Here is a 14,630-nt window from a genome sequence, read left to right as displayed (position 1 = left end):
CATCACCTGAACACGAGCTTGTTTGCTTAACATTTTATGCACTTTGTGTCAATATTTACCCAGCCTTCCTAACAAGAGAATTGATAGTGTTCAATTTGCAAGCCCAATGCTGTGTATTAGCCATGACATTGACATTGTCTTCTCTTGTTTTAGACCTCAGAGAGAAGCAAGTTTTTTTCCATCTTCTATTTATCCATTAATGCTGGAAGTTTGATCTCCACGTTTGTAACTCCTGTATTAAGAGGTCAGTGTGGATTTAGAATAAAACAATAAATTAGCTGCCCTCTAACTACTCTGCTGTGCATAGTTAGACTCTTATGACAACAGAATGGCAGAAATTATATTATCTGTGGAGTGGTCAGTGTATTGCGTTTACACCTTGTTAATCCTGCTGTAGCAGCATAACAGATTTATGATACAGGCAGACAACTAACAGAAGTTATATTCCTGGTAGTATTTCAAAGCCAGCTTGAACTACAGAATTAAAACATGAAAGGTGGAAGGACCTATATGGTCATCTATTCCCCACCACCAGTAAAGGACTTGGCTTCAGGTAAACTGTGGATGGGAAATGAGCTCTGCTGTCCTGTGCAGTATCAGGGCTGAAAAATTTAGCAGGTCTGGTTTTAAAGTCCTACCTTCTCCCTCCCACGGGGTGCTGCTGACTTCTGGAGGGCTCTGTCCTGGCACTCAGGCTTGTCTGCGTGGGTCTGCTTGCAAGATTGCTGCCCTGAGCAACTAGCTTTGAAGACAAAGCACAGGCCTATGCCCCATTTAAGACCTACTTTATATTCCAGCCTGCTTGCAAAACCCTTTTTAGTCCCTGAGCCTTGCTGCACTTACTTCATTGTATTGCAGGATTTCGAAGCCAAAGGGATTGGCACACTCTAAATACGGGCACAGAGGCAGAGAAGCAGGCCATAGGTGATAGGGACAGGGACAAGGTAGTCTTCACATTTAGTTGTCATTTTTTAAATCCCATTCCATGGCTTCCAGAAAACTCTGTTTGTTTGGAGTGTCATTTTAACAGGCTCTTGTCTCATGTTTACACCATGCACAGGGACAAAGACAAATGCTGTATCTCTTACTTGTTCATTCTCTGGTGTCTCTGGGTCAGCATTCAGTTGGGAAGTGTTTTTGCTTAAAGTGGTCCATGGGCAGATGAAAATTCAGTCCCTTGGAGCATTAAATTATGTGCCAGTATAATCTAGTTGCAACATGAAACTAGAAAGGATGGGGAAAGAGTAATATTTTTGCTAAGTGTGAAATCTTTTCTTGGAAGAGCAGGAAATGCAGTTTGTAGTCATTTGGTACAAATATGAACTATATACTTTTAGGTAGAGAAGTCCAACTCATTTAGCATGTTAAAAGTTCAGTGTTCCCAGAGAGCCCATGCTCTCAGCTTTATTGGATTTTAGCTATTTTGCTGAAAATAAGTAAATAAATGCTATGCATTCACACAGCTGTGCAGCTGGGATTTTCCAACTACAACAAACAGGAGCAGCTGAGGGCTCCATGGATTGGTCTCCTGTTAACTCTGTTGGCTTACTTTAGCCATTTTGTCATTATCTATGTAAGAATGCAGTAATGTCTAGCCCCTGGCATTCAAACACAGAGCCCACTGCTGGTTTGCTGTTTAAAGCCGGAGCACGGTGCCAGAACTGACCTGGCCCAAGAGGCACAGGTTTCAGTGACCAGAGCTCAGATTGATGCAACCCATGCTGTAACACACCTGGTTTCTTAATGGGTTGCTGCAAGACCTGACATTTGAAGCAGGCTGCCCCTAGTGAGATTGGTGGTGGTGAGAAAGGGAACTGGAGTTCTAGGGCTTATCCTGAGCTCCCACTTACGCAGTGCAGGCATTGGCTTCCACTTTGTCCACTGTAGGTCGCTATGAAAACAGATTCAGGTTTTTCACACAGGACTGATGCAGCACAGTACTGGTTCTTTAGATCTAGTCAAATGCCAAATGGCTTCAGGTTATTTTAAATGTTGTGCCTTTTTTCCCCAGTTACAGTTCCTAGTACTTCTTTATACCTATTTGTCTGCCCCCTCCCTTCTACCGTTTGCATCAATATCCCATTATCAGCTGCTTTTGCTGGCAGACACTAACCCTGCTTCCAAATTGTCTTCATCAAGGGAGGACAACTGTTTCAAGGTGATTCAATTCACAGTGTCAAGCACCAGCAAAGAAGATGTAAAACCAGGGGAAGAGAGTGAATTAGGGAATCAAATCAAAAGCCCCAGTAACATAAGTCTAGATGTAATGAGCTGCTTTTATTTCTTTTTCAGGAGATGTGAAATGTTTTGGAGAGGATTGCTATGCGCTGGCTTTTGGCGTCCCAGCAGCACTGATGGTGTTGGCACTCGGTGAGTGGAAATAGTGGTAATAGGAGTTACCATTTTTGAGTCCAATAGATGGACAGATGAGAAAATGCACAAATTCACTAATTCTGGATGGATACTGTGACGGGAAATGAAAGGGTTCAAGGTCACCTAACAATTCCCAGTTCAGAACAGCAATAAATATCAGTAGTTGATTGATGGTGGGCAGAGCATGGTTTTACTGCAATTTTTTATTGTGATACTGTTAAGGGGGTAGTCTGATGGATGTTTCGCAGCATAATTGCTTTGCTCTCATGTAAAGGAAGGCACCAGAATGATTCTCCCGATGGCTTGAAGCTTTGCCTATGAGGAGGCATGGCCTTTGAACTGCAGTCTGAGCAGTCCTTAGAGATCCCCAGCTTATAGAAGAAAAGCTTAACATGCCACTTCTAACCTTTCCACGGGCTTCCTGCAGCTCAGGGCCATCTTTAATGGCTCAGACTTCTGCTGCTGAATCTGTGTGCTGCAAAAGGAGCTAGATGAGATGTTAGTTTGTTCTGAGCTGTCTTACTTTGCTTGGGTGAAGTAATTCCCACAATTGCAGTGACAACTTATTATTATGTTTCAATAAAAAATCCTTATTATCCAAGTGTCAGGAGACAGCTACAATCCCTGTGCTTCTTAACGCTTGCATCTTAGCCCCATTAATGTACTTGTCAAGATTTCTTCTTCAACCTTTATAAAACATTCAACAATCTCCCCATTTTTAATGTTACTCCTTGGTAGCCAGTACAGAGGACACCCCATTAGCTTTAGTTTCACAGCTGCAAGCTGCTGAGAAGAGCAGTTTCCTTATTACAGTGCATGTGTGAGCTTTTGACACAGCATGGGGTGACTTCTCGTTCAGCTTGTTACCTTCACTGAGAGACCAAGCAGTTGTGTGATTTCTTTGCAGCATCTGGGATTTTGAAAAGTCCCCCAGAGAATGTGCATGTTGCTGTCTCCACTCAAATTTCCATCAGGGAGAAGAATCAGGAAACTGAAGAAATATCATCAGGCCACAGCTAACATTGCAGCAATTATTTTCAAAAAAGTGCATAGTCATGGGCCTGAGAAGGTTCCATTTTCCCCTGTGGCCAGTTCCTATCAGCTTAGGGCCACACTCTGTGCACACTCCATGCTATGATGAATGTTTCTAGCAGAGCAGTAGTTGCCCAGGGGAAAATGAACATGTAAATATTGCAGTTTCAGAGAGGGCATTGGTGGAAATGTGTTTTTAGCTAGTGTCCTGCTGCCAGATTCCACGTCCTGTCTGGCAAAGCAGCTCTCTGTTCTTTTGTAACATGCTGAAATGCTCTGGGAAGTGATATATTTGACTATGTGAGTAGCATGCAGAACTGGAGAAAATACCCTTTTGGCCCTGACTGACCCTTTCCCTGCGTTGATGGCAAGCAAGGATAGATTTAGAGGCAGATTTAGAGTGAGATTTTCTGGGCTGCTAGGATTTCTGAAGGATGGGGTAGATTGATACAATTTAATTCCAAATGCTAAACCTAATGCAGGAACTCAGCTTGCAAAGGAGGCAATGGCATCACCAAAAGGTATTTCAGCAAACCTAATGAATCACGTTTTTAAAAACACCAACATCTTCACAGGGGGATGCTAAAAATGAGGTAGTGCAGCTACCCACTCTGGGTGACTTTGCACAAATGCAAAGTGCTACTCACCTAAACTGATTTCAGAGGTCTCTCAAGTTCTACAAGTCAAACCTGGATGCTAAAGGTCTTCATAGTCAGATAAAAGCAAAGGTGAGTTCCCTGCAGTGTCTCAGGCCTCCTGTGTTAGGACGGAAGTACCTGCTCTTCTCCACTGCCTGTGGACTGACCCAGATAATTGGGTTAGTTTTAAAAGTTCAGGTTGTTATTATTATTATTATTATATGGATTTCATGCTCAGTATATGGATTTCATGCTTAAGGTGCTTCTCCCTGCTGATCTCTTTGGAATTCCAGTGTCCTCGAAGACTCTTAGAGAGCAGGATAAATGATACATAATCAGATAACTCCATCTCTGACAGGATTTTGCAGTCTCATTCTGATATTCTTTGTGCTTTGAGGGAGAAACCCAAGATAAAACAGTATCTTAAATTGCATATCCCTTTGTGGAAACCATAAATGGAGGTAATTTCTGTTAATGTCTCTGTGTGATGCAGGGATCTTTGGGCAGTTTCCATTGAAATGTGTGTAAGATGCAAATGCACAGAGCCTGTGTTGTATCTGGATTAATCCTCACAGGTTTCCAGTGGGTGAGGGTTGATTTCCAACAGCAGGTTCAGCAATTCAATATGGATTGTACTATAAGTTTAGCCTACAAAAAGTACAGACAAAGTAAATTTTCAAAGATTCTTAGAGATTTTCAAGGTTCTTAGAGTGAATCAGATGTGGAGGTGCCTGTTGTGCCAGAACAGATATTACAACAGTGACTTTCTAGGGATCACACTGCCTCTTCTAGGATGTTGCATTTTCTTCCATCTGTAGGCATTAAAGAACTCTTTTATTTTTATTTAGTTAGAAGTGCAATCCTGTGTGCCCCGAGGGCAGAGCATTTCTGTTGAATACAGGGGTGGGGGATCCTTCCCAGAAGCCAGTGCAGGATTGAGCTTTAGCCATTTGAATCCCCATTTGGATATTAATATTTTTTCAGTTGTGTTCATTGCTGGAAGTGGACTATACAGAAAAACACCACCACAAGGAAATGTCTTGCTGGAAGTGTGCAAATGCATCGGTGTAAGTGTGTGTAATTTTCTTTTTCATGCATGAGTCTGAGGTTGCAGGACACAAAAGTGCAAAGGGAAATGGGAGGTGACTTTTGGAGTTCTTCTCTATGCTGCTTTGGGATGTCTTGCTGATGAGCTGTAAGGAATAAGAAAAACATTTAGGTCCTAGTTTATTCTTTCAGCATTTCAATTGTTTTCTCTTAGCTCCATGAACTGTTCAGTTGATGTCCACGTAGTAGAACCACAAGTGGCAGATGCTGGTGGAAACTGAACTGAATGAAAAATTCAGAAACTCAGAAAGTATCAGATATTACTCCATTTTTTTCAGTTGAATAATTTTTCTGAACTTTATCAGTTCAGCAGACAGTAATGGCACACATTCATATTATGGACATTCAGCATGTTTGTGTAAATGCAAGAGACACTTGCTGAAGTTGCATTAGAGCCTTATAAATTGTTTTTCATGGTGTGTGAGCTGAATACATTATGTGAAAAATACTCTCTTATTATTAGGTGGATAATGATGTTTCTATTTCAGGAAGCTGTTGCTAACAGCAGATGTTTTCTCTTTATCTAGGTCAATCCTAGTGCCAAATTTACCTTGGGGAAACAGGTGGGATCTTAAAGACAGGATTTCTAAGTGAAGTCTGCCACTTTTTTTGACAGTGTGGCTCAGTGTGTTCAGTGACTGGAGCACACAGCAAAAACAGACCAGGAGCTGGACTTCAGTGACCCTTGTGGGTCTCTTCCAATTCAGGATATTCTAAGATTCAGTGATTCTATGATTCATTCCCTCATCATACCTTTAATCAACCGGTGTCATAGAAACTTCCCTGCAGACAATTCATCATAAAGCATCCAATGTGAGATTTTAGAGGTATCCAGCAACCCACCCCCCTCAATGTTTTGGCACTACTTATATTTGTAGATGGGGAAGGTAGCCTTGAGTTGGGAATGTGACAAGGGCAGGTACATGGAAATATGTTATTTCCATGAGTGAGTTACTCACCCGTTTTTCTCCCTAGTTTGCTATTAAAAACCGGCTGAAAAACCGCTCTCGTGAGATTCCAAAGAGAGATCACTGGCTGGACTGGGCTTCAGAAAAATATTCAGTAAGTGATGGTCTACCTGGTAGGTTTGGAGTGGGAAGGGGAAGATGGGCAGACAGACAGGGGAGACAGTAAGACTGGTCCGGCCACACCGTTCCTCACATGCATTTTCCTGTCCCTTCCCACATCTGTACTCTCCTGACCCTTAATGGACAGTTTAGGTGCTGCACTGAAATGTAGAAAAGCAAACATATCCAATGTCACAACGAAGTGCAATGATCTGCCATGCAGAAAGAAATAGGACTTATACTTTGTGGCTTGAATCACCTGTTGGCTTTCCACCCCTACCTTACCTTTTTGCCTGTTCCCTTTTAGAAACAACTGATTGGGGAGGTTAAAATGGTGACTCGTGTTCTCTTCCTCTTCATACCACTGCCAATGTTCTGGGCCCTGTTTGATCAGCAGGTACAGTACAGTGGGTACAGCTCTGCCTGCCAGCCTTGGTTGGCACCTCTGTTCTTTTGGGGTAACGCCAAAGCATCCTGGGGACACAGTGGGCCACACTCCTACCAAGTGTCCAGAGCCTTCCACCATCACTGCTGGTCAGCCCTTCAGAGTCCTGCCAGGTGTCTGGCACAGGAGAATGAAAGGGGAGAATGTGCCCTGCCTAATGACAGGTGTTACAGGGAAGGGAAGGAATAGATGGGAAATAAGACCTCCATCACTGTCATCTTCTCTGTCCCTGTGTTTTTTAGTCCCATAGAACATCTTGAAGGTTTCACCACTGTCTTTTTTCTCTTTAGGGATCCAGGTGGACTTTGCAAGCCACAAAAATGAATGCTGATTTTGTAAGTACTTAATGTCATCAGGGCTGGTAAGACTAGTAGTAACATCCCTGCTCTTGCTTATTAACCGGAGTCTTGCAGTACTAAGAGCGTCTGCTTGGTGAATCTGGGTGAGTCTCACTTTTGGTGATTAGAAGCCAGAGGCTCTGTTCATGCAGCCATGTTCAGTTCATCACAGCTCATCTCAGCTAGAAGTGAGGACTGGGGAGCCATCAGCAGCCTGCAAGGTCAGGGGTGCTGACCTGCTGACAGCCAGTGGCCCTGTGACCTAGGGCAGGTAGGATTTTTAGCCTGCTGCCCCCATGGAAGACAAACAAGTCAGCCCTTTCAAGGTGTGACTAGAGCTGTTGTACATTTCTGCACTGGATCACTTGGTGATACATTAATGGAGTCTCTTAAAATCAGCAGGAATCTTGTGTATAGGATAAAAATGTGATAGGGATTAATTAGCTATGTTCCATAAAGTTCTTCAAAGGTGTGAATGGCAAATGGTGCAGGCTACAGTAGCAGATAAATGTAGATCAGCTATCTGCCTGCAGGTGTCCCCACACTGGGCTGTTTTTCAGACATATATGTTTTAACAGACCATCTAGATCTTGACTGCAGATGCTCACATCAAAATCTAGGATTGTATGTGTCCATTTTCCAGTTTAAAATTGTCTTAAAGCCACAGATTTGAGACCTTCTATGTCACTCCTGTTAAAAATTGGGCTCTCAATATGTGATAATCATTAGGCTTAATTAGTTCCAATGAGGCATGAAAAAGACTACACTTCGGGTAATATTTATCCACCTCAGAAAGACAGAACAAAGTCCATGTTGTCTATGTGATGTATATCTAAAACATTTGTTTTCTGGTATTTCGCTCACATGCACTTAGTGATCCATTAGCAGGAGAGCTAAATATCACCAGGTGTCACTACTGGACTCTCCCAGGTTAGGAAAGATAGATTCAAGGCTTTTATTTTGTCACACCAACTTGGATAGCTCCTTGGCTTTTGTTTCAGTGTCCTCTGCTCTCCCCTCATGAGCTGCTCCACCTCAAGAAGGTGAAAATTAACTGCAACATCAGAGTGATGCCACCCTTAGGCTTGTTGGAGTTCATGTTCATAATACTCTCTGACTTTCTGTTCAGTGGACAAGGGCTCAGCTAGGAAGTCTGGAGTCAAACGGAATGATTTAGTGTCAGATGAAGTATTTGAAGGCTCATTTCCTAATGGCACATTTCTATAGTGTGTGCAAAGTAGCAGGAGGGGGTATTTGCCTGGTATTTTTCCACTCTCCCAAGAGGCAGCTGTGGGCAGAGACAGGCAGCCAGTCTAGACTCAGCTCAGGACAGGACTGGCAGACAGAAGACACCCCCCTCCCCCAGCATTTTCTTGGAAATACGTTATTTCCTTCCTAATTTCTTGCCTTCTGCACCCTTCCTTCCCCCACCTTCCCCCACCCCCCCGCCCCTGAACCCCCTGCCCTCCCCATCTTCTTCATCTTAATTTCAAATGGAAAGCATTTAATGGAGTTCAGAAAACCACCAGTCCCTCCCTGGAGACAGGTCCATGGTTCCTTTTGGAGTCTGGGATCCCTCCATCCATCCATTCATGTTGACTGTGCCCGTTTGTGTGAGCTGGGGTAGTGATGCAAGTGTGAGGCACCTCTTATAGACTTGAGGACTCTTGGCTCAAACCAAGAAGCTGCAGTTGTCCAAAGCCTGTTAGATGCAGATGGGGGGAGGAAAGAGGTATTTGTGCAGCCCACTGGCTCAAGGATGGTCTTTTATTATCCTTTTGGGAACATGGGAGAAATGCCAACAGAGTTCCCAGGGTCCTGAAGCTTGGGAATATTCACTTATAGGACTGGGACTTTTCACATCATAGAAGCAGGGACAGAAGAAGCTCTAAGCCTGCTTCCCAGCTTGGAAACTAACACCCTCATCCTTCTCCACTCAACTGGTTCATGGCTCAGCCAGCCTGAAAGATGAGCCTCAGTACTTGTCACGAGCTGGGTCACAGCTGCCAAATATCAAGGATTGAGTGCAGCTTCCTTCTGCAAAATGATCTTATTAAACAGTGTCCTTAGACAAAAAGTGTCAAGAGCGCAATATCAGCTGCTAAAGCCAACATAAAGCATTTGAGGAAACCACCTTAGCTGCAAAAACCTCTCTGGGACTGATTACTTATTTACCATATGCACTGATATGTTATAGTGTTTATGAATCACTTGGAATATCTCTTTATTTCAGGGAATATATGTCCTTCAGCCTGACCAAATGCAGGTAAAATATATTACAGGGTAGGAAATAACACTTAGAATGTATCTTCTTCTTTTCTCTCATTTATATTTTTCTCATGGGACCAGTGGCCATTCTCTGCTCCTTTTCAAGGTAATAGCATTGCTCCTGCTGGATGGTGTGGTGTGGCCTCTGCCTTATTGTTCACAGGCTGTTTTGCAAGCTTGGGCTTCAGAAGACCCCAGGGACATCCTAATGCAGAAGTTGACTCCTGCAGAACAGTGCAGAGGTGTGGGGTAACATGCCACCATAGTAGTTCTTGAACTAGTGCTGGCATGTAGAGAATACAACCTGTATCTCCTTTTAACAGGATATCCTGTCCTGGGATTAACATAGTTCTTGAAATATGTTTGGTTCCTCCCTTTCTGCAGGGTAGATGAAAACATGAGAGCAAGATGGTGCTATGTTGTCAGAGTTATGGTGAATAGCTCTGGAGAAATTCAAAGCTGTTCTGTTCCCTGAAATCTTCCTTTGGTACTGAAACAACATTTTTCCCTGCTTGTTCTTCATTGCTCTCTATTTTCTTGCTTTGCCACTTCTGGCTGGCAGACAAGCTGTGCCCCTATCAGGAGAAATTTTGTTCTTGGGGGATTACTTGGTTGTGTTGAAGTGTGAGAAATTGCCAGTCTCACAGAATAGTGCCTGTTCCTCTGGGATTTTGCTGAAGTCCCAAGATGTTTCCATTGTTGCTGATTTGTTGTAAAGTCCCACCACAGCACCAAAGGTCACCTGTCTCTATTGTCAGTGGGGTTTGTACTCTTTAAAAACATCATGTTTCAGTTCTCTCTCCAGGGAAACTGGGCCAGTGATGCTTGCTTGCCTCTTGGATGGGAGGATATGAACAAAATGTATTTATGCCTGTGAAAACTAAATAGCAGAAGCTGTTAAGAGCAAACTGTGATTATATTTTAAAAGGAGGTTTTAAGTGTTTGTCCATGTCCCTTCTGTAATGGAATTATTTCTGGAGGACAGTGCTTTATAGGTTTAATTACTAAAAGTTGCTTTCTAGCCACTGAACTCCCATTCTTTTGTATTGCAGTTCTTAAACCCACTTCTTATTCTTGTCTTCATCCCAATTTTTGACCTTGGGCTCTACCCCCTGATAAGCATGTGCAAACTGAATTTCACGTAAGTACTTGGGGACAATGCAGATGCATCTGGGCTTTTTCTTTTGCTGTAAGTGTACAGAATAGCTTTTAAAGAAGAGAAACACAAATTTCCATTCACCTTTCCCAATACTTGAGTATACCTCAGTCCCAAGAGGCAGCATCACCCTCTTCCACAGAAGGAAGTGACTCATTTCCTCATGGAAATGCCAGAGGGTAAAACAGTGATGTTGGATTCTGCTCTGTACAGATTTTTTTCTAAAAGTAGATAGAGTAGTCTCACTTTGAATTTGATCAACATGTTTTCCACGTTGTTTCCCAGGTCATGCCTAAATAATTCCCTCCCTGAAAAGTCCCCATGAGACCAAATTCATGGTCCCGTGCTGTCTAGGATCTGAACCAGTGAAAGCATAAGGAGATTTCTATATGAACCAAGCATTTTATCCTTAGTCTATGTTAGCAAAAAGTGCAGTGTAATAGGAACAGACCTCAGGTTGTTTGAGACCCACTTTATGCATTTTGTGTGAATTAACTTCAGAGTATCTGTATTCTGCCTCTGTGGACTGGTGCCCTGTAGCAGTGGAAGTACATTATGTGCACTCTTGGAGTGCCTTTGTCAGTGGAATTTCAACTGAAAGGAGACAAGTTTCTATGCCCCAGCACCACTTCTGCATGTGAACCATAGCATGGGAAAGGGTAATGAGTGGGGTGATTGGCTTAAAAAGCGTGTTCCTAATCCAAACTAAAATGCTGGACAGACAAAACCACATAAAATGGGGGTGGCAGGTGCCTCAGAACCCTTCCCCTTTACCCTGCTGGTCCTTTCCCACTGTGCTGAATTGCTTGCACCTGAAGACACATCAAAAATATTGTCCAGCCCTGCAGTGGTGCTCCTTTTGGAGCATACACATCAGAGGCTGTGCTTCTCCCTGATACCATTGTGAGCCCATGGCCTGGACTGTGCCTTGACTTGGCAGAAAACTTCCTGCCTGATGACCAGCTCACAGAGTAATGCACCCAGCAGCACAAACTCAAGCACCAACCGAGATTGAATGACAGGACTAAAGGCCATTACAAAGAGTGGAGATCACTGAATCTAGAACCAGATTTGTCTCAAATCTCAACAACTCAATACTCAGTTTGAATCTGCTGTTCTGGACATGTATTATTCTGATTTATATCAGATTTTCTCATGTAATTCTGGTAAAGTTGCACTAGCTTTGCCTTGAGTTCAGAAGAAAGCTCTTTATTTTCTAGAAATGTAAATATATTGGCGTGAGAAATAATGCAGAATGATGCCCCAGATGGTCAGAAACAATTATGACATAAACTACACATTTTTCTATTCCTCATTCCCACTGCTAAATAGAATGTTACTTTTCTTTTGCCTTTCCCAAAAGGGACTTGAAGATACATAATTTCTGGTGCTCCTTCCAACATCATGGATTAACATAATGTCATGAGCTATTCCCACTAGAAGAGCTAGGAAAAAGATAATATGAAACTTGAAAGGAAAGAACTTCTTTTCACGGCATATCAATTTTAATTGGCCTCAGTGCTGGCCTCATGCAGAATAATAAAATAGTTTTAAGTTAAGAGATTGGTAATTTAAACAGCCTGTCATCCTGAGTGCCACCTGTTGGACAGTTTATTACATGGTTTTGGCACATCTTTGGCTCTGAGGAGTGGTATTCTATAGTTTAAATTACTTTTTTTTCCTTAATGGCACCTCTTTCATTTGCTCCATAGACCTATTAGGAAAATGGCAACAGGTATGATCCTTGCAGGGCTGGCATTTGGACTTGCAGCTGTTATAGAAGTCAAAATAAATGTAAGTAAAGCACAAGGCATTCCTCAGAAATACTTTCTTTCCATGGAATGTTATTAGTGATGTCTGGTAGATAGTCCTTTAAGCCATTCTGCTCCTTGATCAAAATTTGTAACGTTTTCTTTACAATTAAGCATACTGATCCAGTTGCTAATGATAATTCTTACCTTGTCTACTTTTCCCTCTCTCTGTCCCTATGTCTTTCTTTCTAGTCTTTGCAGTTTTGCTGTGCTGGTCACCTGTATTGGTCTATATTCTAGATTTCCATCGTCAAAGTGCTTGACAGACATCTAGTTAATGCTAGTGATTAATTTCCAAAAGGTAGTCTGTTCTCTCTCCTATTTCTTGCTGTAGCTTGCCTATAGTTTTCTGTTTTGGGTCTTTTATGTGTGTATGGTTGTTTCAGGATTTTTATTTAATTGTTTTAAAATTTTAAAATTTAATTACTTTCCTGCTTTTTGATGGGGATGGTTTTTTTACAAGCCACATTGTTTCTCTGGGGAGGCGAGTGAATGCTGACACAGGCATCAGGGACTGCCAGGCACCCCAGAGAGGATGGCAGCACATCTCTTATAAATTCCATGTTAGCTCCTGCAGATTTGTACTGTTTGTTTCTGGCTCATGACCAGCATTGTGTAGACTTTGGCTGACCTTTGTCTCACAAAAGTTACTATAGGATTAATTTTTAAAGCTTCTATGTATACTTCAAACGTTCTGTTAGAGTGGCTGGCTCACAGGCCTGGATTAACATCTGCCGGTTACTCAGGTGAATCCCCTAACGAGCCTCCCACTGAAAAGAGACTGTGTGGGTTCAGGTCTTTTTTCTGATCTCTTTATGTGAGCAAAGAAATGCTCTCATTGCCACCACCAGAATCTCTGGCCAAGCACCATAGTTTGCTCTGGCTGTGGGTGACTCCTCTGGGCAGAGGCAAGGGGAGTTAGAGGTTCCCCCCTGCCTGTGCATGAAAATTTTACTCTAAAGGCCATTTTAAGATGTAACAAAGAGGAGGATAAGATGGTCCACCTTCACTTGGCTGTGGGTAGCAGAATTGAAAAGCTACAGTAATGGAATGTGCTGGATAATATTAGCAGGCCTGTTGGTCCAGAGCAGCATATGGATACAGGGAAATCAGCTCATTCTGACTTCTTTGGCAGTGTGTCTCCCCACCCAGTTAGGTTCAAAATGCCCTGCCTGCAATACCCAAATTATCAGATAAGATAGAAAAAAATAAATAACTCTGCAGTATTGCTAGCAGCTACTTGAAAATAAAACAAGAAAAAAAGAGAAGTTAAAAAAAAATATTAGCTCTGCAGGTAGTACAAGGCTGACACTGATTGATGTACTCTTTCTAGGAAATGATTCCTGACAGAAGGAGATACCTTAGTGCTGGAGGCATCAGCTTACCTGTCTCAGAAAACAAAGAATAATATCTATACAGTCAGCTGTAGAGATAGCATGGTGTCCAGTAATGTAAAAGTACTGATTACAGACATAAAGCTGGACTAGGATTTTCAAAACTACTTGTCTTCTGGTCTGATTCTTTCCCTGGTCACTGACTGCAGTGGGAAATAATTATTCTGATCACTGCTTTTGAAAGCTAATTTTCCATTCTGATGTGGCAGTTGGTTAAATCCAGGCATGAGGGAGCTGTATAATGAAAGCTGTGACATTGTTCTACCTCTTCAGTAGGTGTGTAGTCTGTACATTTAGTGGTGTGAAGAGCAATTTTTGGGAGGAATGATGGGTTGCTCATTGAGCTACTGTGAGGAAACCTCCCTAAAAATGATTTATGTTCAGTTTTCTCTGAGTGCAACTTCTGTTGAGGAAGGGATGGAAAAGTGTCATTACAGAGAGGAAGACTATTATGGCTAAAAATGAAGAGATATTAAAGTGCTAATAAGGTATACAGGTGGCACTTAAAGCCTTTTACTTTAATTAGGAAACCGATATGCCTCGACTTGTCCCAAAAGAAAGTTTAATTCGGGTCCTGAATTTGGCCAAGAACCCTATTCAAGTGACAATCCAAGACAAGGACCTATTTCAGCAGCCTGTGGAGCCTTTTCAGGTAAGCATATATTTGGGACTGAAAGGCTTGACTTGCATGTCATTGAAGAAAGGATGGAGATTTTTTCAGGCATTTTCTAATATAGCCCACAGATGCAAAAGCTTGTTCTGCTCCATCACCTCAGAAGTGCATGGGAATAGCTTTACAAATGAAGCATAGTATCTCTGTTATATGAAACAGAAATTGAACATTTGGAGAAGAATTTCCCTGGCAAAGGATGCACCTTACATTCACCTGTAATTAGGAATAAAGGATAACAGGATTACAGTCTCCCTTAAAGAGGGGATAGTGTTACACCTGGTAGGAAAATACAAATCCTTTCTTATCTGAAGAAAGTGTAACCAAATTT

The 14,630-nt window shown here is 42.3% G+C and overlaps 1 protein-coding gene and 1 long non-coding RNA gene across 15 annotated transcripts in view; one reads left to right on the top strand and one right to left on the bottom strand.

Moving 5' to 3' along the window:
* The window catches only part of LOC137476935 (uncharacterized), a 280,782-nt gene that overhangs the window by 111,525 nt on the left and 154,627 nt on the right, over nucleotides 1-14,630 (bottom strand). The gene's annotated exons all lie outside the window — the stretch shown is intronic.
* Nucleotides 1-14,630, top strand: part of SLC15A2 (solute carrier family 15 member 2) — an 84,792-nt gene that overhangs the window by 56,956 nt on the left and 13,206 nt on the right. For all 14 annotated transcript variants that reach the window (XM_068195372.1, XM_068195371.1, XM_068195369.1 and 11 more), the window contains 10 exons: nucleotides 154-244; nucleotides 2,293-2,370; nucleotides 5,028-5,110; nucleotides 6,126-6,212; nucleotides 6,525-6,614; nucleotides 6,953-6,997; nucleotides 9,234-9,266; nucleotides 10,321-10,409; nucleotides 12,137-12,218; nucleotides 14,156-14,281. In XM_068195372.1, coding sequence (XP_068051473.1) covers nucleotides 154-244; nucleotides 2,293-2,370; nucleotides 5,028-5,110; nucleotides 6,126-6,212; nucleotides 6,525-6,614; nucleotides 6,953-6,997; nucleotides 9,234-9,266; nucleotides 10,321-10,409; nucleotides 12,137-12,218; nucleotides 14,156-14,281 — 804 coding nt within the window. The remainder of the gene's footprint in view (nucleotides 1-153; nucleotides 245-2,292; nucleotides 2,371-5,027; nucleotides 5,111-6,125; nucleotides 6,213-6,524; nucleotides 6,615-6,952; nucleotides 6,998-9,233; nucleotides 9,267-10,320; nucleotides 10,410-12,136; nucleotides 12,219-14,155; nucleotides 14,282-14,630) is intronic.

This window comes from Anomalospiza imberbis, chromosome 7 (assembly GCF_031753505.1).
Source record: "Anomalospiza imberbis isolate Cuckoo-Finch-1a 21T00152 chromosome 7, ASM3175350v1, whole genome shotgun sequence".
NCBI classification, from domain to species: Eukaryota; Metazoa; Chordata; class Aves; order Passeriformes; family Viduidae; genus Anomalospiza; species Anomalospiza imberbis.
The sequence above is the reverse complement of the archived record's forward strand: the minus strand, read 5'-3'. Positions and strand labels throughout refer to the sequence as shown.